This window comes from Talaromyces stipitatus, genomic scaffold (assembly GCF_000003125.1).
Source record: "Talaromyces stipitatus ATCC 10500 scf_1105507295549 genomic scaffold, whole genome shotgun sequence".
In the NCBI taxonomy this organism is placed as follows: domain Eukaryota; kingdom Fungi; phylum Ascomycota; class Eurotiomycetes; order Eurotiales; family Trichocomaceae; genus Talaromyces; species Talaromyces stipitatus.
The window spans coordinates 178,942-199,351 of record NW_002990117.1 but is presented as its reverse complement, the minus strand read 5'-3'; the positions used below and the strand labels follow the sequence as shown (position 1 = coordinate 199,351).

Here is a 20,410-nt window from a genome sequence, read left to right as displayed (position 1 = left end):
GGGACGCAAGTTGGTCAACATGGCGCTATGGGATAAGGAAGTTGAACCTGGCGACACTGAGATAGCATTATCTACTCGTGCAATAAGTGCCTTGTACTATGCCGCGTGCAATTAATATGTTGATTATGAGATCTTCATGTGGCTTCTTGATTACTTTAGCAACTGGACCCATGATGACTTTAAACGGCTTAGCGTACACGTCCAGAAAAAGATCAAGGACATGCTAATGGACCGAGGCATCTTTGTCGATTATGTTGGCAGGAAGAAGATGATTGCAAAGGCACTAGATGATTTAGTGCAGATGACTAGGATGCCTGAGTGGCCGCATGAGATTGCTGCCGCCAAAACCTTTGACTCACGGTCGAAAATGGCCAAGGGTCAGTTCCCTCAACTTACTACAAAAAATGGCAGTGAAGAAGAGGAACCAGAGGTAATAGTCTCTTCTATCGAGAGTGGCAAGAAGGACAACGCAAAGGGTAAGCAACTGTTGGTAGAGACACCGAAGCAGACGTCTCAAGATCATGGTCAACAGCCAGAAAATCACGCTCAAGGCTTCAAGTGATCACCGTTCTTGACCGGCGCGAATGCTATGCTAATAGTGCCACGAGATGACAAGCCTAATGGACCTCAAGATCGCCTAAGCTTGCCTGGACCTGCTTATACTTACCCATACCGCCCCAAACTTGAGGACGACTGGCATAGGCAGACACCGCGTTATACTATAGCACCCCCAGCGCCTGGGATCTCAATGCCATTAGGAGAGTGGGATGATTGGACCATGCTACCACCTAGAGAAGTTGAGTGTGAGCCTATTGATTCAAAGTCAATGCTCACGTTTGTCAAGATATGGGATAAAAAGTTTGCTTACTCTGGAGATCGGTATGATATCTTGGACGATAAAGTACGCGCATTCTTAAGAGCGTGCAAGCTCTCTAGCATTCTGATTAGTCAATGTTGGGAAGTCTTTCCTGAGATGCTATCTGGACGTGCAGGGGCGTACTATATGCACCATGTCAAGCCAGGTGCTTTGTTCGCTCAGGCGTATAATGCGATAAAAGTGTACTTTGACACGCCCAACAACCAGACAGATTACTACCAGGAGTGGACCACAGTCACCCTGGCTGGAGAGCGCCAAAGCAATCCCGGTAAATTGTTGGTTGAGGTTGTAGATCTCATAGTCGATAAACTTCATTTATGCTAGCGAGCGTTAGGATTGGCATATGCTGGTGATGAACATCTCATCGCTGCCATCACGAGAGCGTGTCAATCTACACCAGAAATGGGCGAGGCTCTCAGTGAACCAACAAGCAGCTTCCAGATAATCATTTCTAAGCTGCGTGCCAGGGTAGGTGTAGTGCAGCGGAAGGAATCAGCAGGCCAGTATATGGTAGATAAAGTCAATAATCCTCAAGTGTTCTATACAGACAGGAAGTTTATAGGACGCACAAATCGCCACGACTATCCTAGATCGCGTCAAGAATACCAACGCAAGAACCGTGACGACGCTAAACAACTCAGGAAGAGCGATAGAAGGTGCTTTATTTGTTATCAAGAGAACTGCTGTTCATGGAAGCATTCTGAAGAAGAACGCCGCGAAGCGTGAGATCGATATGACCGCTATCGACAGGTGGATGGAAGGAAGAAGCTGTTAACCTACGCTTACCAGACCTTCTTGCAGGAATATGAAGGCACCTCGTCAGACGAGGAAGACGAGGATTCCACTGAGGAGGAGGTTAAGCAGGACGTGGCCACCGCGTACTTTATGGTCAACCAACTGCAGGATCGTGCCTTTATCCACCGGATAACAGGCTGCAATAATGGCATAGAGCCGCCTGGACTTCACCTTGATTTTGAAGTTAAATCATCTGGCCAATCAGAAGGCGAGAATAACTACCTTGCACCTGCCTCTCAGTTTCTTCTCGACCGCCATAAAAATGAGACTTTTTATGGGATCATGCCAGATACAGGAGCATCGACTGTCTCAACCGTTGGTAAAGGACAACTTGCTGCCTTCCTGAGACTCTATCCCCACACCAAGGTCGATAGATCGCGTGTAGGGGAGTACTCAGTCCGCTTTGGCATGGGCGACCCGATAACCTCGACTGCAGTGATTACCGTGGAATCGCAGTTTGGTGATATAGAATTCAACGCCATGGATTCACCAACGCCTTTCCTGTTCTGCCTCAAAGATATGGATCGCCTACGCGTTAAATTTGACAACTTTACCAATGAGATGATCCAGGGAGATCTTATCGTACCGGTCATTCGCAAGCGAGGCCACCCGTGGTTCTTCCTGGATGAGAAGTACGCACCAGAGGCGTTTCTAACTGAGGTTGAGATGAGGCGGTTACACCGCCGATTCGGTCACCCTGCAGTTGACAGGCTGCACAAGGTCTTAAAGCGTGCAGGCCATCTTGACGTGGATTATAAGATGCTTGCGCAGATTGAGGAATTCTGCCACCATTGCCAAATAAACCGGCAAGCACCTAGACGATACAGATTCACGTTGCATGACGACTGTGAGTACAACTACGAGATCGTTGTTGACGTTATGTATCTTGATGGCAAGCCAGTACTGCATATCGTTGATTGGGCAACCTCATTCCAAGCAGCGAGATTCTTGAAGTCCCTATCAACTAAGGACACCTGGGAAGCGCTTCGGGCAGCATGGATTGACACATATCTTGGTCCCCCTGATGTTATATCCCACGACGCAGGAACAAACTTTGCTGCAGTAGAATTTAGAACTGAGGCTAGGATGATGGGAATCCGGTGCCACCAGGTGCCTGTCGAGGCTCACAACGCTATTGGCAAGGTCGAACGGTACCACACACCACTGCGCCGCGCTTATAATATCATATTGTCGGAACTTGGTGCAAGCGTCGACAAGGAGATCATACTTCAGATGGCGGTTAAGGCTGTTAATGACACAGTAGGACCAGATGGATTAGTACTAACCGTACTAGTCTTTGGTGCCTATCCTCGCATGACTTACAACTCGCCACCATCAGCATTGACAGCAAAGCGCGTCCAGGCCATGAGGAAGGCCATGATTGACTTAAGGAACGCCATGGCCACGCGTAAAGTCAATAACGCTCTCAAGGCCAGGAACGGCCCGATTGTCACGGAAACGCTCAACCTGGCACCAGGAACCGACGTGCAGGTCTGGCGAGAAGGTAAAGGATGGACTGGCCCGCACAAAGTTATCTCAGTCAACGATTACAATGTGATTGTGGACCTACCCAGCGGTATTACTGATTTCCGTGCAACTTCAGTCCGACGTTACCAGCGAGACGAGATCGAGTCGCCTCCGACTCGGCGCCTACTAGACACTGATCTTCCTCCTCAAAAGGAGGAAGAAGGTAGAGAAATCGACGGCCTACTGGCGGGCCGGCAAAGCGGCCCAGTAGTTGCTCGGGGATCCTCATCATGTGACGCTGCCGCAGAAGTGGAATCAGGAGAGCATGCCGGCGCTGTGAATCCGAATCGCCGCCTGAGGAAGAGAGGGATTCATGTTCCTGATGCACCGGTGATGCCGCCAGCGCCACGCCGCCGAGGACGGCCCCCAGGTTCGAAGAACAAGCCAAAGACCTATACGACTGAGGTCGAGGTGTTCCTATCTAGGAAGGAAAAAGATGACCTGGGACTAGCAGTCAAGCTGCGCCGAGAAGGGAAGATAACCGCAAACGGCGCGCCATTTGAGCTCTCTGCAATGGCTGAGATCGATGGTCTCATTGCGAATGGCACTTTCAAGATAATACACCGTGAAGATTTGGATCTCAGAGCTGTACGAATCTTCAACTCCCGGTTGGTCAATGAGATAAAAGGCAAGAACGAGGAGCCGTACGAGAAGTCACGCCTCGTCATACAGGGTTATAACGACGCGGGCAAGACTGGCATATTGACACAAGCGCCGACGATTCAGCGCGCCAGCCAGCGCCTCATCGTATCACTTATCGCTACGCTGATTCTCATGGGCATGGTCGTCGATCTGCGTGATATTACCCAGGCGTACACTCAATCAAAAAGCAAGCTACAGCGCCTGATTGTTGCCAACCTGCCGGCCGAGATGAGAGATAAATACCCTCCGGATTCGCTACTCCTTGTGGAAGGTGCCTTGTACGGGATCCCTGAAGCCGGTGTACACTGGTTTGACATATATCAATCCCATCACAAGGACCGGCTTGGTATGGAGACATCCACGTACGACCCGTGCCTTCTCATGACGACCGAGGGAAAGGAGAACTTTGGCCTTATCGGTATGCAGACGGACGACACCCTGCTTGTCTCAACAGAAAGTTTTGCCAGAGAGGAACAAGCGGCCTTACAAGAAGCTGGCTTCAAGGCGAAGCCTAAGACACGCCTATCCCAACAAGTACCACTAGAATTCAATGGCGCTAGAATCACCTTGCAAGATGGGAAAGTCTATCTCCGCCAAAAGGGACAAGCCGCAAAGATAAAGCCAGTGGGCAAGAAAGATCGCGCACAAAAGTACATGGAACAACGCGCGCGCGGTGCATACTTGGCTTCAATCTGCCAACCCGAAGCGGCGTACGATTTGGCAGTTGCCGCTCAGCTGCAGGAGAAAGACCGCTCTGAGGCAGATTATGACGTGTTGAATAAACGCCTTATATGGCAAGCCGAGAACCCGGATAGAGGACTCTGTTTCGTACCAATTAATTTAACCAAGGCCAAAATCATGGTATTTACAGACGGTTCCTTCGCCAATAACCGGGACTTGACCTCCCAAATTGGCTTCCTCATTGCCATGGTAAACGAGGACTTTTCCCAATCAGGCCAATTCACGATAACCGGCAATATCTTGCACTGGGCCTCGTCTAAGTGCAAACGGGTTACACGCAGTGTACTGGCCTCCGAGATTTATGGCCTCACTACTGGCTTCGACCAAGGTTTTACCCTGGCCAGCACAGTCAACATGATCACCAAGAGGCTCGGCCAACCTGAGATGCCGGTAGTAATCTGCACGGATTCCTACTCGCTATATGAGTGCCTCACGAAGCTTGGAACAACCAAAGAAAAGCGCTTAATGATTGATCTCATGGCGCTTCGCCAGTCATATGAGCGACGTGAGATTGACGAGATCCGGTGGATCCACGGTGACGATAACCCTGCAGATGCCTTCACAAAGTCAAACCCGAACAAGGCCCTGCAGGACCTCGTTGAATATAACAAGGTGACGATCCGGGTGGAAGGTTTCGTTGAGAGGACTAGGACCAATTAGGAAGCGACTAGGAGCCAAGTAGGTGGCATATAGGAGGTGGTATTAACGTGAGAAACCTGTTTTTAGTGTTTTTAATGCTTGTACTTGTTGACGACCGCTTTGTGCGAGTACTGACCTATTTGCTTACCAAATGAGTCGGTTACGACAGCGGTTTGCTTGTTGATCGTTTTGTCATGTTTTTACTATGGTGTTTTTCACGGGTTTCCGGATCTCGATTGCAAATCGTTTTGTAAAAGAGATCCAGTGTTGGTTGCTTCGTGCAATCGAGATGCCTGGCACTGGTATGCAGCAAGGAGAGGTCACGTATGGCTTACACGTGACCTCGTCAAGCAAGGACTATATAGACCGCGTCAGGGCCTCATTAAGACAGACAGACACAACAGAACACAGAACCCAATAATCACCTATTGAGATTGACTCAAGTGCTTCGTACGTACGCATATGCACCTTAGTGCACCCACACATGGAGACTTCTACATATAATCCATGTCTACTCATGATAAAACCAGGCGCTGAGAGCTTCAGCCTGGTGGACATGCAGACTGATGACACACTCATCATCGCAATAGAAAAGTTTGCCAGGGGTGAGGAGCAAGCACTACAGGAAGCAGGATTCAAAGCTAAATCTAAAACCTAATTGTCACAGGATACTCCTTTAGAATTTAATGGCGCAAGGATTATTTTAGAGCAGGACAACATCTTCATACAGTAAAAAGTGCAAGCGACAAAAATAGAGCCGGTTAGAACAACAGATCGCGCGCAGAAGTACATTGAGCAACGGGCATGAGGTGCTTACCTCGCGTCTATCTGCCAACCAGAGGCTTCTTATAATCTCGCCATCGCGGCCTAGTTGCAGGAGAAGGACCAATCCAAAGACGACTATTTAGCATTAAACAAATACCTCATATAGCAAGCCAAGAATCCTGAACAAGGTCTTAGATTTATCTCTCTTAATCTGACAAAGGTAAAGATCATAATCTTTATCAATGGATCCTTCGCCAATAACCGGGATCTGACCTCCCAGATTAGCTTCATGATTACAATGGTCAATGAGGACTTCACCAAGGAAGGCCGCTTCATCATAACCGGGAATATAGTCCACTGGGCCTCATCTAAATGCAAGCGCGTCACTCGGAGTGTACTGGCCTCAGAAATCTACGGATTGTCAACTGGATTTGATCATGCAATCACTCTGGCCAGCACTGTCAGGATGATCACGGATCATCTCAACATGCCCGCAATCCCTGTCGTAGTCTGCACCGATAGCTACTCACTATATGAGTGCCTCGTTAAGCTTGGGACGACCAAGGAAAAGCGTCTTATGATTGACCTTATGGCGCTTCGACAATCATATGAAAGACGAGAGATTGAGGAGATACGCTGGATCCATGGAGACGACAATCCTGCGGACGCTTTCACGAAGGCGAACCCAAATGGAGCCCTAAGGGACTTCATTGACAATAACAAATTGACAATTCATGTGGAGGGGTTCGTTGACAGAACCAAGCAGGACTTGGGGGTAGCCATTGACGTTGTTTGAGATTATTCTTGGTGGTTTCGTTTTGACCTTTTTGTCATGTGGATGGGTTGATAATCCTGGTCGTCCATTGACTGGTACGTGTATGTTTTTCTGCGTCGTTTTCGGGACAATTGAGACCTCGACTGCAATCCCATTTGTAAAAGAGATCCAGTGTTGGATGTGCGGGTGCAGTCGAGAGCTGGTCACGTGATATTGCTCACGTGACGCAGGCTACACGAAGGGATGATCTACCGCGTCGAGGTCAAAATAGCATCAGATTGTACGCCCACAATTTTTCGAGTTGATAGGCGACTTCCTTATAATTATTTATATCAAACAGTCGGAGGCTCAAAATCCTCAACCCTCTCTACCACCTAGCTCCCAGGAGTGCAGCCTTTGACGCGTCTCAACGCGCCCGGCAACACCATGGCGCGTAAAGGCCCTGGTACAGACGGCCCTCTACAGACAGCCCTTCTGGAATCCACATCTATAGCCACAACAAGAGCTTCTGAAGGACAGAAGATCTTCAGCCCTATAGCTGTATTCCTTGATAAACACCGCAGCCAAACCACCAGCCTTGCTCCTCACCTACTGAGAGCACTCACCGCTCTAAGCGATGACCTCGCCTTGGTAGCTCAACAACATTTCAACGCTTATATCAGCGGTATCTTGACGACCTCCATTCTACCTGCCCTATCTTCTTCCCCTTCCTCTTCCTCCACCCCAAATCCCTTACCCTCTTCATCCTCTCCCTCACGTCCCCCCTCAGGTCTTAACCAGTTAACTTATGCAATTATTACCCAATATGCCCTAGTCAAATTAACTCCCACCACTCACCCTAAAGCCTCTATCAAAAAGCCTATACCTCTGGTGAAACAACCCCTTCCTAACATCTAGCTCTTTGTACGCCTCCCAGCTGACCACGCAGCCAGAAAAATAGAAGCCTACGCTATCTACTCTAGCCTACAATCTCAACTAAACTTAAATAGTGCAGCACTAAAAGAAGTCCAAGCTATAAAGACTGGCTTTGCACTATGTCCCTCATCTCTAGAAGCCCTCCTAGCCCTTAAGGCCCAAAAAGAGACTATCTCTGCATTCTTTGTTAACTGCCAGATAGAACGCAGCTTCTGATAGGTCTTGTACCGAGTCACTAACATGCCAAGGAAAATTGGCCAAATCTTAGATGGTTAATACTCTCTAATCCCTATCAATCCTACACTACTATTATTAGAAATTAGCGAAACAACAGGGCTCAAGCCTATATCTATTAGCAAGACCACTACAAGCGCTGCCAACCCTGATACTCTCTCCTCAAGCTGGTTTGTCAACTTCCTAGAAGGCACAAAATCACTACTGCCTATCTAGCTACATCTTTTTAGCACTATCATCAATGCTTATTATCTCTTTAAAAAAACAATAGTTATTCAATGTACACAATGCTAGAAATAGCATAATGTATAATCCTGTGCACGCCCCTCCTAATACCAACTATGTGGCTTCTCAGAGCATACTAAAGAGGGCCATGTCAACCACTGCACAGCCCTAGAGCCTCATTAATGCCCTTCTAGATGCATACACTGCCATGGACCACATCTAGCTGATTTCACAGAATGCCTTCTACGCCCTAAAGGCAATACTAAACATACTAAAGCTCAATAAACAGAGATTCGCAAATCCTGCGCCATAAACCTCGCAAAAGCTCAAACTGAAGGAGGATGTAGCTCTCAGCTCTCTATAGGCACATAAGAAATACCTATGGCATTAGATAAGATGCCATCATAGCCTTTAATCTATGAGATTATCTCTCCTTTCCGTTCAGTAACCCCCCCACCTTGCGCCCCAACTGAAGATCCTCCTATTATAGCTTGTGCAGTCTGTTTTACAACCCCTTAACTATAAAACTGGTTCGCCTCTCTTCTTGAATAGGAGCTACGATCTATCACTATCCAACTCAAAAGGCGCCTCTCAAAATCCTACAGTTAAATGTAGGGCACGCGCCAGACACACATGAAATAGCCCTCATATTAGTATACACTAGCAACATTAATATTATCCTAATCCAAGAACTATATACATTTAAAGACCTCAGCTAATAGATCACTAAAAAACATCCATCATATGAATGCTTCTCCCTAACTAATAGCTAGGCAATAAGTGGCCGACCACGAGTCCTCATCTATATCCAAAAGAAGAAAGGCATCCGGACCTCCCAGCTATGCCCCTTTACAACTGACACTAAAGAAGCCTCGGATCTCCTATTCCTTCAGATTTTTTTGCCCATAGGAAAATCCGCTCTGATAGTTAACATCTATAATGCCCCAGCAGGCTGCAGCAGAGCAGGTGAAGCCGCAAAAGCTCTTATAACCCTGCCAGAGGTGTATTTCCCTTAAACAATAATACTTGCAGGCAATCTCAACCTACTACACAATAGATGGCAACCCTCGCTACAACACAGCCCTACAACTTTTGCAGAGCCGTTTATTAACTGGCTGGATCTCCAGGGTCTAGTACTCATTTCCGACATAGACTGTCCCACACATGAAAGGGGTAACGTGTTAGACCTTAGTTTCGCCTCAAGCCCTCTGGCACTCGCAGGAGCCAAAGCTAGCATAGCGAGCCACTTAGATGCAACCTCAGATCATCAACCACTAATCACCACTGTTCCATGGGATCAGAGATACAAGGAAACAGCCTAGAAACTGAGATTTGATACACTAGACCACACCTCCTTCCTCTCGCTCCTCGCCTCTAATCTTGCTGGCACTGAGAGCTCAGCCGCAACAGAAGAAGATCTTAATGCCCTTACTGAAAAACTGACATCTGCAACTTAAGGAGCATATAGAGGCTCTGCTAAGAGGACCATGACACAAGGCATAGAATAACCATGGTGGAATAAAGACTGCAAGAAAGCTTTACACAATTACCACTTAGGCCTCTGCTCAAAGACAGACTTCTGCAGGATAATTAGATGGTCTCAACAACAATTTTGGCAAGATAAGCTCTCTACGGCAACACAAATGAAGGATGTCTTCGATATGAGTAAATGGTATAAGTCTACAAGCACCTTCTGAAGCCCTCTACTGAAGGATCCACTGAGACCCAACAGCTTCCCAGCAGTTACTATACATGAGAAACAAGACGTACTAGTCCATAATCTTCTCCAAAACTCGGCTGAGGCAGGAGACATACCTCTGGACTCCCCAGCAGTCCCTACCACTAGTCTCTACTTCCTAGATATAACAATGGCACAGGTGGAGGAGTCAGTACTTCAGGCAGGAAACACAGCCTCTAGCTCAGACAAAATCCCAACCTGCATACTTAAAGTAGCATAGCCTCTGATTAAGGACAAGGTACTAATATTATATCAAGAGTGCCTAAAGATTGGTTATTACCCAAAATGCTTTTAACATGCAATCTTAGCAATTATTTAGAAACTAAAAAAGACTGATTGGTTCTTACCTAGATCATACAGACTGATCGCTCTCCTATCAGTTCTTGGCAAAGGACTTGAGTGCTTGGTGGCATGGAATATGGCATGGATCTCTATATACTACAAAGTATTAGCAAGGCAACAGTTTGGGGCTCTCCCACTAAGATCTATAAATAATCTAACCACATGTCTAACACATGATGTTGAACAAGCACTAAATCAAGGCATGACTGCCTCACTCCTTACCCTAGATGTCAAGGGCGCTTTTGATGCCGTGCTTCCCAGCAGACTCATCCACAGATTACGTGAGCAGGGCTGGCCTACTAATCTTGTTCTCTGGATTGCCTCCTTTGCTACTGGGCGATCAGTCCAGATCCGACTCGATGGAGAGATTGGCCCCTCAACAGACATTGCCTATGGTCTTCTATAAGGATCCCCAGTATCTGGCATTCTTTTCATGCTCTACATAGCGCCCTATCCGTCTAGAAAACCCAAGGAACAGATTTGGTTACACAGACAACACAGCTAACCTGGCAATCTCAACATCTCTTGCTACTAACTGCAAAGCATTATCAGACTTACTATAAGAAGCCCTAAACTAGGGCGCTGCAGAGGGTATTATATTTGCACCAGATAAATACGAGCTTCTTTACTTCTCCTGACATAAAGCAGACCAGGACCCAACCTGCACACCTTCAGTAAAAGCTGGATCTATTATAATCTTAGAAAATACTAAACAGCTATATCTACGTTGGCTAGGAATTCTCTTTGACAAAAAGCTAATATTTAAATGGCACATTAGTGAAATAGCATCTAAAGCCCTTACTGTGGCTAATGCCCTTTGCTCTCTAGGGAATACTATCCATGGAGTCAAACCTCATTTACTATAGCAGGCTGTATCAGCCTATGTACTCTATAAAGTATACTATGGCGTAGAAACCTGGTGGCTAGGACGTACTCGCCCTGGGCCTTCCCAAATTTCAAATCGATTTAGAGAACATCTTGAGAAACTAACCAAAGTAATACTAGCAGGCGCAAGAGCAGTCCTTCCAGTTTTCCGCACAACCCTAATATCTGTTCTATACTGAGAGTCTAGATTCTCTCCGCCAAAAATTGAACTAGATTAAATAGCCCTCCAAACATTGGTCCGTCTACGGCGTCTTGATCCATACCACCCACTCCGAAGACGCGCAGAATAGATAGCCAGAGACGGCTGACAAACTAGTCAATTTGCCCGCCGAGTGCTGGCGCTCTCCAACTCTGAACAAATAAACCCTCTACAACATGCTCCCTAGTACCCTTGTGAGTCACGCAAGAGTGCCCTAGCCTAAATAGGAGCTCCCATAGGACGCACTAAGGAACAGGCAGCGGCTAATTTCATGGCTTTTTAATACACCATCCCTAGCTCAGATATTGTAATCTTTTCAGATGGATCTAGGCTGATAGACGGACGTGCAGGGGGTGGCTATATTAGAATTCAAGCACACCATCAGTTCCTCCGCTCCTTACTCTTATACAGATATAGGAAAGAGGTCTTTGACACAGAAGCAGAAGCTACCCTAGCTGGTGCTCAAGCAGCAATAGTATATCCAACAGCTCAATTTGCTACTAATCTATGGATCTGTCTTGACAACCTGGAAGTTGCCACGCGTCTCCTATCCCCCTCTACAGGATCCTCTCAAGAGGTCTTTGAATCCTTTCGCACCCTTGCAGCCGCCTAGCCACTACGCGAAAGGCTTCCACATACCAAAAGTGGATCAATCCAAATCCGATGGGTCCCTGGACACACTAAAATCCCTGAGAATGAAGCAGCTGATCTCGCTGTCAAGGAAGAAGCTGTCTCTATCCCCCCCTCTCCATACAAGTCCTCATATGCCTCGCTAAAGAGATATACCAAGACTTAATCTCTTTCCGCTGCTCAGACACGGTGGCAGACTGTAGCACCACAGACATACTAAGATCTAGAAATAACTACATCTTCTAAACGCCTTGGAGAGCTTCAACTTAACTGACTTGACCTTAGTTGTATCATAGCGGCCCGTACTGGTCATGGAGACTTTACGGATTACCACGAGCGCTTTAATTATGATGATGCTTATCTTCTCTGTTAATGTGGAGCATGAAAAGCACCTCTATATTTCTTCTTCTGCCATATAGCTAAGAGACGAGCCCCTCGTCCACCTAGACCCTCTTCTAAAGTTATCTCTTTTCTTTTAGGTATTGCGAAAGGAACACGAAAACTAGCCTCATGGCTAGCAGAGACCCATTTCTTTGAGGATATCTGTCCTCGCCAACCTCTCCTTAGCACCTAGCTAAGTCAGCCCTACTTTCCCCTTATATCTCTCTTTTCCTTTGTTCTCTTTCTTTCTTTTCTTCTTTCCTTTTTCCCTTTTTCTTTTCAAACTCACTGCTTAAGTATGATGGTGGTAGAATGATGGGTCATGGAGCGTAGGTGGACCATTGCAGCTGGTAAATACCCAAAACCCACTAGGAAGTGGATCTCCCTTTAAGACCACGGCAGCTATGGAAATGCGCCAAAGAGTCTCTTATTTGTATATAAATCTGATAGGACCTGAAGCCCGAGGCTTACCCCTCGGCGGCCTATGTCCCAGTAGGGATCGGTGGGAAGCGTGCAAGTCACGAACCACGGCCGTTAAATATACACACACACACACACACACGAGGTCAAAATAGCAAGAAGAGACAGACAATCAGAAGAATATGACTTTACCAATTGGTTACTAAGCTACTTGTATGCACATGTGCAGAAGCGAACCCACAGCTAGTGATATTATAGGAGACTTTCAGATTATTGAAGATTTGGAGAATAATCTATCTCTTGCACAATCACAAAGTGCTTTCTCTCGCATACGCATTCTGAGTTTATATATTTCTTCAAGCACAGAGCAAAAGAAAGAGTGGCAGAATCTATGCCGGATAAAAGGGATAGATTCAAAACTTATTCAGTATGATATTACTACTCGTTGGAATTCCTCTTATCGCATGCTTAATGATGCTTGGAATGTATGAGTCTTAATAATCCTTGAAAAAAAGAATACATCTAACGTTGAATAGGCCGCTCCTCAGATTCAGGAATATCTTAAGATGAATCATATCTTACCTCCTTTTACTGACCAAGACTGGAATCAGCTTGGACAAATCCGGATAGTCCTTGCAGAGTTTGATAGATATATACTGGAGCTATCTACTGATATTCCACAAATCAGTCAATCTTTGGCTATCTACTATCAACTCTTTGATCTTCTTCAAGAAGTTCAGGAGAGGGAGGGAAAGTTCAAGGACTTTGACGCAGATGTCGCTAATGCAGCTAAGAGCGCCATGAGGAAATACGACAAGTACTATACTCTTATGGATGATTTATGCGATATTCTCTATATTACAATGCTCTTGGATCCTCGGTTTAAGAAACTTGTTCTTGAGCATGAGTTACGGGATGAAGCTCAGGATATTATTACTGCTATGCAAGAGCAGCTTGAGATCCAGTATCCTATAACTCATAAGCCTGAACTTTTTATAGCTTCAGAAGAACCAGGACCATCAGTCACGTTGCAAAATCCGGATAAGACCATAGTATCAGAGATGATAAGTAAGATCAAGGCAAAGTCGCAAAAATCTGCAGAAAAGCCCTCTGATATTGCACGATATCTCAACTCTGATGTTGTGGAATTTGACGAGAAGAAGAGAGATTGGATTTACACATGGTGGAGAGGTCATATAGATGAATATCCACGCATGGCAGCGGCTGCACGGGATTATTTAGCTGTTCCAGCAGCAGAGGTTAATATTGAGAGACTATTCAACACTGGACGGGATCTTCTTGGATTACGGAGGTGGTCTTTGAGCAGCGGAACCATGAGGAAGCTTCTTATACTGAAAGATTCTCTTTGTAAACGTGGGACCTGTGAATTCCCGCTTCCGGTTAGTTTTGCCGTTGGCGGCCTAGCGCTCCCGTACGCCGTATTGTCACCGCCGCCGTCCCGAATCCGCGACTATATAAACCCCATCCCTCGCCATTTTAACCTCGCGCCCTTTTACTTCTGCATTTTCCTCTCGGTTGCTGGGGTTATCGTTCTCACCGGTCCAGCTGATCTCCAGCTGGTCTCCACCATCGTCGCATTCACCGTCGCAATGCACGGCCAAGCCATCGCGCCATCTCTCCACTCTTGGTATCACTTTCCAAGTTTTTGTGAGCTCGTGTAGTCGAATTTCATTTTCCTACGGTGGATCATTCATTTGATTTAGGTGTGACTTCTATTGTGCTCTTGAGAATCCTTGTTGTCTACTTTTGATCTTGCGGTTTCTGGCTGTGCTTTCGAGGTTTCCGTCTCTTCAATTCTACGGTCTGAAGAGATGGATACCCTCTTCCAGCAGCCCTTTACAGCACGGCCTTGTCAAGGCTGATCAAGGCTGATTCCAGTCAATGCAGATTCTGAACGCTAAGCGTCCCAGCTGCGTTACATCTCCTACTAGTCATGTCAATCTCATGTCCCGTGTCCCACGGTCTGAGGGTCCAGCTGACGACGATATTCCTTCAGGGAGAGACAAGGCCAATAGTATAAATGCCTCATCCATTATTGATCACATTTCTGGCTCCACAATATGAACTGCTCTTTCTTTTTCCGGCATTCGGGAGTCGACGCTCTGCGCTCCTCGTCAGCTGAGTGTTGGTTGACACCAGTTCTACTGCAAGTTGTGGCGCTAGCGCTCTCCACTTCTTGTTTCGACGCTGAGCGAACGATCCTGTTATCTAGCTCCATATCTCCATTACAAAGATGAGACCAATGGCAAAAATACCGCACTGGCGGTGTGGATTTCGTGATGGCCAGGGCGGGAAGAACTACGGCGACGTTCATCATCGTAGGTGCCAATGGGACGGGCTTGATTCATGTACGATGACAGCTGATGTTGGATCAAGAAGCAGCACGTCACAAAGTCGGTCAGCATCGCCTCAATAGTGGACCGAGAGGGGAGTCCAAGGAAGCTGGAAGCGAGGATGAAGGACACCGGGTGCGTCACTAGAATCTTTGGGACGAGAGCCGGCGTTCCTTGATTCGTTATTTTCTCGCCTGTTGGTGACGAACACTGCATTGGAGATATCAGTCTCACTTCAATGAAGGCGCAGGTTGAAAGCGAGTTTTGGCGAGAGTCGTAGTCAATAGAATTTCAGCCAGCATTGCCTCAGAAGCGGAGAGCGAGGATCAACAACGTCAGGCTTGTCATCGGCCGTGTCTCATTATTGGGGCTGGAGTTGACGGCCGCGTTGGTAATGTTCCTGTATGATTTTCATTGATTGCCACAAGTGGAGATTGAGAGTCAGGGCAAGAACAATAATCACAAGACAAAGCAAGCGCTTATTACAGATGCATCTCAGGACGGGCATACCGATTCTCATTCCGTGTGCAAAAATGATATCGACCCAATGTTGGATCAATTAGACTAGAATCATCGAAGCAATACTTTTATCTGTATCACTATCTGCTGGCTGGCGGGTAAGCTAAATATCACACCGGTTTACGATGGAATCAATGCTAGCCAATCTTCGTCATCACTGTTTGTCTTGAATTTCAATGGCATGCTTCTTCCAGTATTGGTTGTCATATCTGATCGTCCCTTGCCCAGCTGGTAGAAAGTCAGCCACCTATTCCTTCTGTCCTTAATAGATAGTCCTTCTCTTCAGCTGCAGGAAGCAATCGAGTTTCTGGAAAGGAGTGAACCCACATCTTATGTGTGGACACGTTCTCAGCCGATAATGAATAATGAAACCTATATTACTCGGTAACATCTAACCCAGGAGACAGGGATAGAAAGGGGAGGAGTTGATCTCTTCACCAACGATTGGCTCTCTGATATTCGTCGAAGTGATCCACCATACCCTAAAGCAAGTGTTATCCAGTCTCGAGTGCGCCTTGGATTTTTGCACGACGCGTCCATGCCTGCATCGTACCGGTATGACTAACGGCGAGTCACTATTAGTGCTCTTCTAGCGACCTGGCTTCTGTGCCACCAGCTGAAACCCTGATTCGTTATGGCTGCGCATCGGATTTGGATTTCGGCATCCTGGGATGCTGAAATCCTGGATCGTACGGCTATAAAGAGGCGTCTGTCCGCACATCTGCCTTCTCTTCCTTTTGTTTCTTTCCCAACTTCGACGGAAGCCACCTCATGAAAGAAAATCATTGATCATGGACCTCGCTATCCCTAGCTCACGAACAACACCCTCGTCTAGCCAAACGCTCCTTGAGCTTGCCGAGATACTCCGGGAGCTGGCCGACATGCAGGTCAAGGGAGAAATGAAGGACGTAGAGAGCGTGCCCGAGGTATGATTTAGACCAACATGATATGAGAAGCTAGCTGATAGAATAGTTTCACGACTTTATCCAACAGCTTTGCCGAAAGGCACCGGCCTTTGCGCAAGCCATCGCTGCCGCAATTCGCGAAAACACCGCAGATCCGTCTCCTCGCCTATCCTCGAAACGAAAACGGAGACACGATCCGTCTTATCGGCCGAGTTACCCAGTGCAACCCGCCCTAAAGAAGAGGCATTGTATGAACGCAGTTGATGAGCCTACGACTCCTGAGAGTCCGATTTTGGAAGGCGAAACCGAGGATGCACTGGATTCTATAGTCTGTGTTAACACGACTGAACTCAGATCCTCGTCTAAGCACGAGAATAAGTCAGACCTCACGACGCTTGCCGTGCATCAAAATGCCCCCAAAAGCGAGAACATGCATAGCAGCACAGTGCCGACATTCCTCAATGGGGAGCAGACAGAGCCGCCACCTACGCCCGAAGATCTCACTAAGGATATGTCCTTCAAGGATAAAATCCATCAGATGATCGACATCGTCAACCTGCTCAAAAAATACCCGAACGATCTGCCGCACACTGTTCATCAGAAAATTCTGCAAAGTCTTCACACCAACCAGGACCCAATCATCGGATCAAAAGCCAATCAATGGTCAGACGGGAGAACGTGGTTGAAGGTATTAGAGGGAGGATCCGCCACAAATCATCGGTGTACTGTATTCAATATGCTGGAATACATAGGCGCCTCGCAATGGTATGACGGCCAGATTGAGGTGGCAAAGCAAATGGTATTCACCAAGCAGAACAAGCCTGTGGGTGAGAAGGGAGCAGCAATGCATGTGCTAGACCGTATCACCCATGAGCATAGCTTGCTCAATAGAAAAGTCATTACCAACCAGTTCTCCAGAGGGAAGAAATTGCGCGTGCTTGTCAAGGAACTCGGGCTAGGTATCCTATTTAGCCCCAAGATCTGGTGAGTATCAGGGAAACCATATTGTTTTTATATACTTATCTTGCATTTAGGAGTTACACCAAGAGAAAAGAGCCTCAATTCGATCAGCTACTCCAAGAACTCAAAGCAGATACTCAATGGATGGCTCTATTTCGACTTCTTACTCCGCAGGTGGAACAGCTGGTTCAAAGTGGCTCCACTGATCCAGAAGCGTTGTATAACTCTTTCAGGCAGCATGATCTAGTCTCTGAGGAAGAGCTCCAGGAATTGAAAGTAAAATATGCTTTGGAACACGTGAGAATCCTACCATCTCAACTCCTGGATAGAGCTGACAGTAGCAAGGATCCGCTTCTAAACGGAGCTCTGAATACGGCATATGATCAACTGGTCAGTCGGATCAGCACTCAGGTATTCAATAAGCGGAGTTTAAGTGACCATGATACATGCATTATCGACCACAGCCTGAAATTACCAGCCGATATCTTTTATGCCTTGCGCCCCGGGCAATGGCTCGACTGTTGGGTCATTAAGGTAGCTATGCATATAGCAGACCGGCCAGCTTTCGTGCATTTTCGCGAGAGCATTCCGGTGAATGACATCGGAAGACACGGTCGAATGAGATCGATAACAAAGCCCTTTAAAGCCTGGGCAAAGGAGATGGCTGAGCTTCGTAGGAAAACAGCAGTTGGACTAGAAGGCATTGCCCCTCTAATTTTCTACTCTCCTGTCCATCATACGCATTCGCATTTCACGTTACTCGAGATCGATGATAGTGAAAAAGTGATCCGCCATTATGACTCACTGGCAGAGCCGACGACTATCAACGGCACGAAGAAGACGAGAGTTGCCACTCTGGTTGAGGCAAGTTCAGCATTGAAGACGGCAGAAGCATTTTCTAACGATTTAGTAGGGTGAGTTTGGTCATTTAGGATACCGATATATTGAAATGGTAAGCTTGTCACTTCGGTTCGTTTTATTGACCAGCATCTGACTTTGATAGCCTACACCGCAACAGAGCGACGACTGGAGTTGTGGAGCTCGGGTGATATGGGCTTTCAGAAAACGATGCAATGGATTTGATATCGGGTCGTGGGATACCGTGCTGGACTCAGAACGCATACAGTTGGATATCGTCAACAGTCTTATCGCTTGTATTGATTCGAGCGCTATGCAAAAGTACAGCCGAGGCCGCGACCGTGGAGTCAGGAATGATGCATCATTGCCAGATGTGTTTAGTGAGGAAAGGTCAGAGCAGGGGTGCGTTCAAATGATATGTGTAGATTAGATGTGTTTTTGGATCCTAGCACGTAACTAGTTAACGTAATCGGTAAGCGAAGTGGCATTTTTTCCCGGAACCCGCGCTCTATTCTGTTTACTAGATTTCAACGCGTCAAGATGCCACCAATTCGCGATAAAAACAAAAAGGATTTAGCTGAGCAAGAGGGCCGAATCTTATTAGCTATTTCCGATTTACAAAATGGACGAATTTTACGCGTGGCTCAAGCTGCAAGAATTTATGATATAACGCGGTCAACTCTACAAAAGAGATTAAGCGGCATTCAACCAAGATCTCTCGTACGCGCCAACAACCATAAATTGACTCAATTTGAGGAAGAATCGCTTGTCAAATGGGTGCTTGATCTAGATAAACGTGGATTACCCCCCCGGCACTCTCTTGTACGAGAGATGGCTAATCATCTTCTCTCACAACATGGAAATCAACAGGTTGGAGAGAAATGGGTATACAATCTTGTTCAACGTCGCCCAGAGATTGATTCAAAATTCTCACGAAGATATAACTACGAACGAGCCAAATGCGAAGACCCGAAGATAATTCAAGAGCATTTTGATCGCGTACGAGAGGTTATATCTGAATATGGAATCTTACCGGAAGATATCTACAATTTTGATGAGACTGGCTTTGCTATGGGACTCTGCGCGACTGCAAAGGTTATAACAGTAAGTGATCGATATGCTCGGCCAAAGTTATTACAGCCTGGAAATCGAGAATGGGTGACTGCAATTGAAGCAACAAATTCAACTGGATGGGCTCTGCCTTCGTACGTCATTTTCAAGGCAAAGAAAAACGTACGATTAGGCTGGTTTGATGATCTTCCAGATGATTGGAGAATCGATATCAGTGAAAATGGATGGACCACAGATCAAATAGGATTAGAATGGCTTAAAACCCATTTTATTCCTCTTATTAGTGGTCGTACGTTGGGGACATATTCCATGTTGATTCTTGATGGTCACGGAAGCCATTTAACTCCAGAATTTGATTGTACGTGTACTGAGAATAAGATTATTCCAGTCTGCATGCCACCTCATTCTTCCCATCTTTACAGCCTCTTGATGTTGGGTGTTTTGCCGTTTTAAAGCGACATTATGGGCAACTTGTTGAGCAGCGGATGAGGCTGGGTTTTAATCATATCGATAAAATCGACTTTTTGACAGCCTTTCCAAGGGCTCGTACAATGGCATATAAGGCTCAAACTATACGGAATAGCTTCGCAGCAACCGGATTAGTGCCTTTCAATCCGGATCGAGTTATTCGACAGCTTACTATTCAATTGAAGACACCAACACCACCTCCAAGTCGATCAAGCAATACGCAATCATCTTGCTTACAGACACCCCAAAATATACGTCAATTTACACGTCAATCGACTACAATTAAAAGGCGTATAAGTGAGCGTACAGGGAGTCCAAACCAAGTGATCGATCAGGCAATCATGCGGATGTCAAAGGCTTACGAAACAACTATGAATGAGCTTTTACTCGTACGGAAAGAAAACTACGATTTACGAGCTGCGCATGAAAAAGAGAAGCAAAAGCGCAAAAGATCTAATAAACAGATATCTATTGAGCAAGGGATTACTAGAGATGAAGTCCAAGCACTTGTACAAGGTCAAGTTGAGGCATCTCAAGCTGTTACT

General features: G+C 46.5%; 5 protein-coding genes across 5 annotated transcripts, besides 8 other annotated features; all 5 read left to right on the top strand.

Annotated features, from left to right (window-relative positions):
• Nucleotides 1–136: 136 nt before the first annotated feature.
• Nucleotides 137–5,254, top strand: TSTA_009480 (uncharacterized protein; the record flags this gene model as incomplete). Its single annotated transcript, XM_002483015.1, has 5 exons — nucleotides 137–476; nucleotides 600–1,165; nucleotides 1,202–1,345; nucleotides 1,440–1,599; nucleotides 1,701–5,254. 5 exons carry the CDS (start codon nucleotides 137–139, stop codon nucleotides 5,240–5,242), a joined length of 4,752 nt encoding a protein of 1,583 aa, XP_002483060.1. The 3' UTR covers nucleotides 5,243–5,254.
• Nucleotides 3,710–5,182: a mobile genetic element.
• A 1,030-nt stretch (nucleotides 5,255–6,284) lies between the features above and the next one.
• Nucleotides 6,285–6,902, top strand: TSTA_009470 (uncharacterized protein; the record flags this gene model as incomplete). The annotated part of the gene is made up of 1 exon (XM_002483014.1): nucleotides 6,285–6,902. One exon carries the CDS (start codon nucleotides 6,285–6,287, stop codon nucleotides 6,780–6,782), a length of 498 nt encoding a protein of 165 aa, XP_002483059.1. The 3' UTR covers nucleotides 6,783–6,902.
• A 285-nt stretch (nucleotides 6,903–7,187) lies between these two features.
• On the top strand, nucleotides 7,188–7,892 carry TSTA_009460 (uncharacterized protein; the record flags this gene model as incomplete). Its single annotated transcript, XM_002483013.1, has 2 exons — nucleotides 7,188–7,425; nucleotides 7,756–7,892. The coding sequence occupies 2 exons, from the start codon at nucleotides 7,188–7,190 to the stop codon at nucleotides 7,890–7,892; spliced, it is 375 nt and encodes a 124-aa protein (XP_002483058.1).
• Nucleotides 7,893–8,809: 917 nt separating this feature from the next.
• Nucleotides 8,810–10,717: a mobile genetic element.
• Nucleotides 10,695–12,275: a mobile genetic element.
• Nucleotides 12,276–12,532: 257 nt separating this feature from the next.
• Nucleotides 12,533–12,589: a sequence feature (GA-rich).
• Nucleotides 12,590–12,852: 263 nt separating this feature from the next.
• Nucleotides 12,853–12,872: a microsatellite.
• A 157-nt stretch (nucleotides 12,873–13,029) lies between these two features.
• Nucleotides 13,030–14,091: a mobile genetic element.
• TSTA_009450 (uncharacterized protein) lies at nucleotides 13,195–14,412 on the top strand (the record flags this gene model as incomplete). The annotated part of the gene is made up of 2 exons (XM_002483012.1): nucleotides 13,195–13,215; nucleotides 13,267–14,412. The coding sequence occupies 2 exons, from the start codon at nucleotides 13,195–13,197 to the stop codon at nucleotides 14,410–14,412; spliced, it is 1,167 nt and encodes a 388-aa protein (XP_002483057.1).
• Nucleotides 14,413–16,394: 1,982 nt separating this feature from the next.
• Nucleotides 16,395–20,264, top strand: TSTA_009440 (uncharacterized protein; the record flags this gene model as incomplete). Its single annotated transcript, XM_002483011.1, has 5 exons — nucleotides 16,395–16,529; nucleotides 16,576–17,492; nucleotides 17,543–18,377; nucleotides 18,472–18,728; nucleotides 18,851–20,264. 5 exons carry the CDS (start codon nucleotides 16,395–16,397, stop codon nucleotides 19,848–19,850), a joined length of 3,144 nt encoding a protein of 1,047 aa, XP_002483056.1. The 3' UTR covers nucleotides 19,851–20,264.
• Nucleotides 18,912–19,841: a mobile genetic element.
• Nucleotides 19,790–20,407: a mobile genetic element.
• The last annotated feature ends 3 nt before the right edge of the window (nucleotides 20,408–20,410 follow it).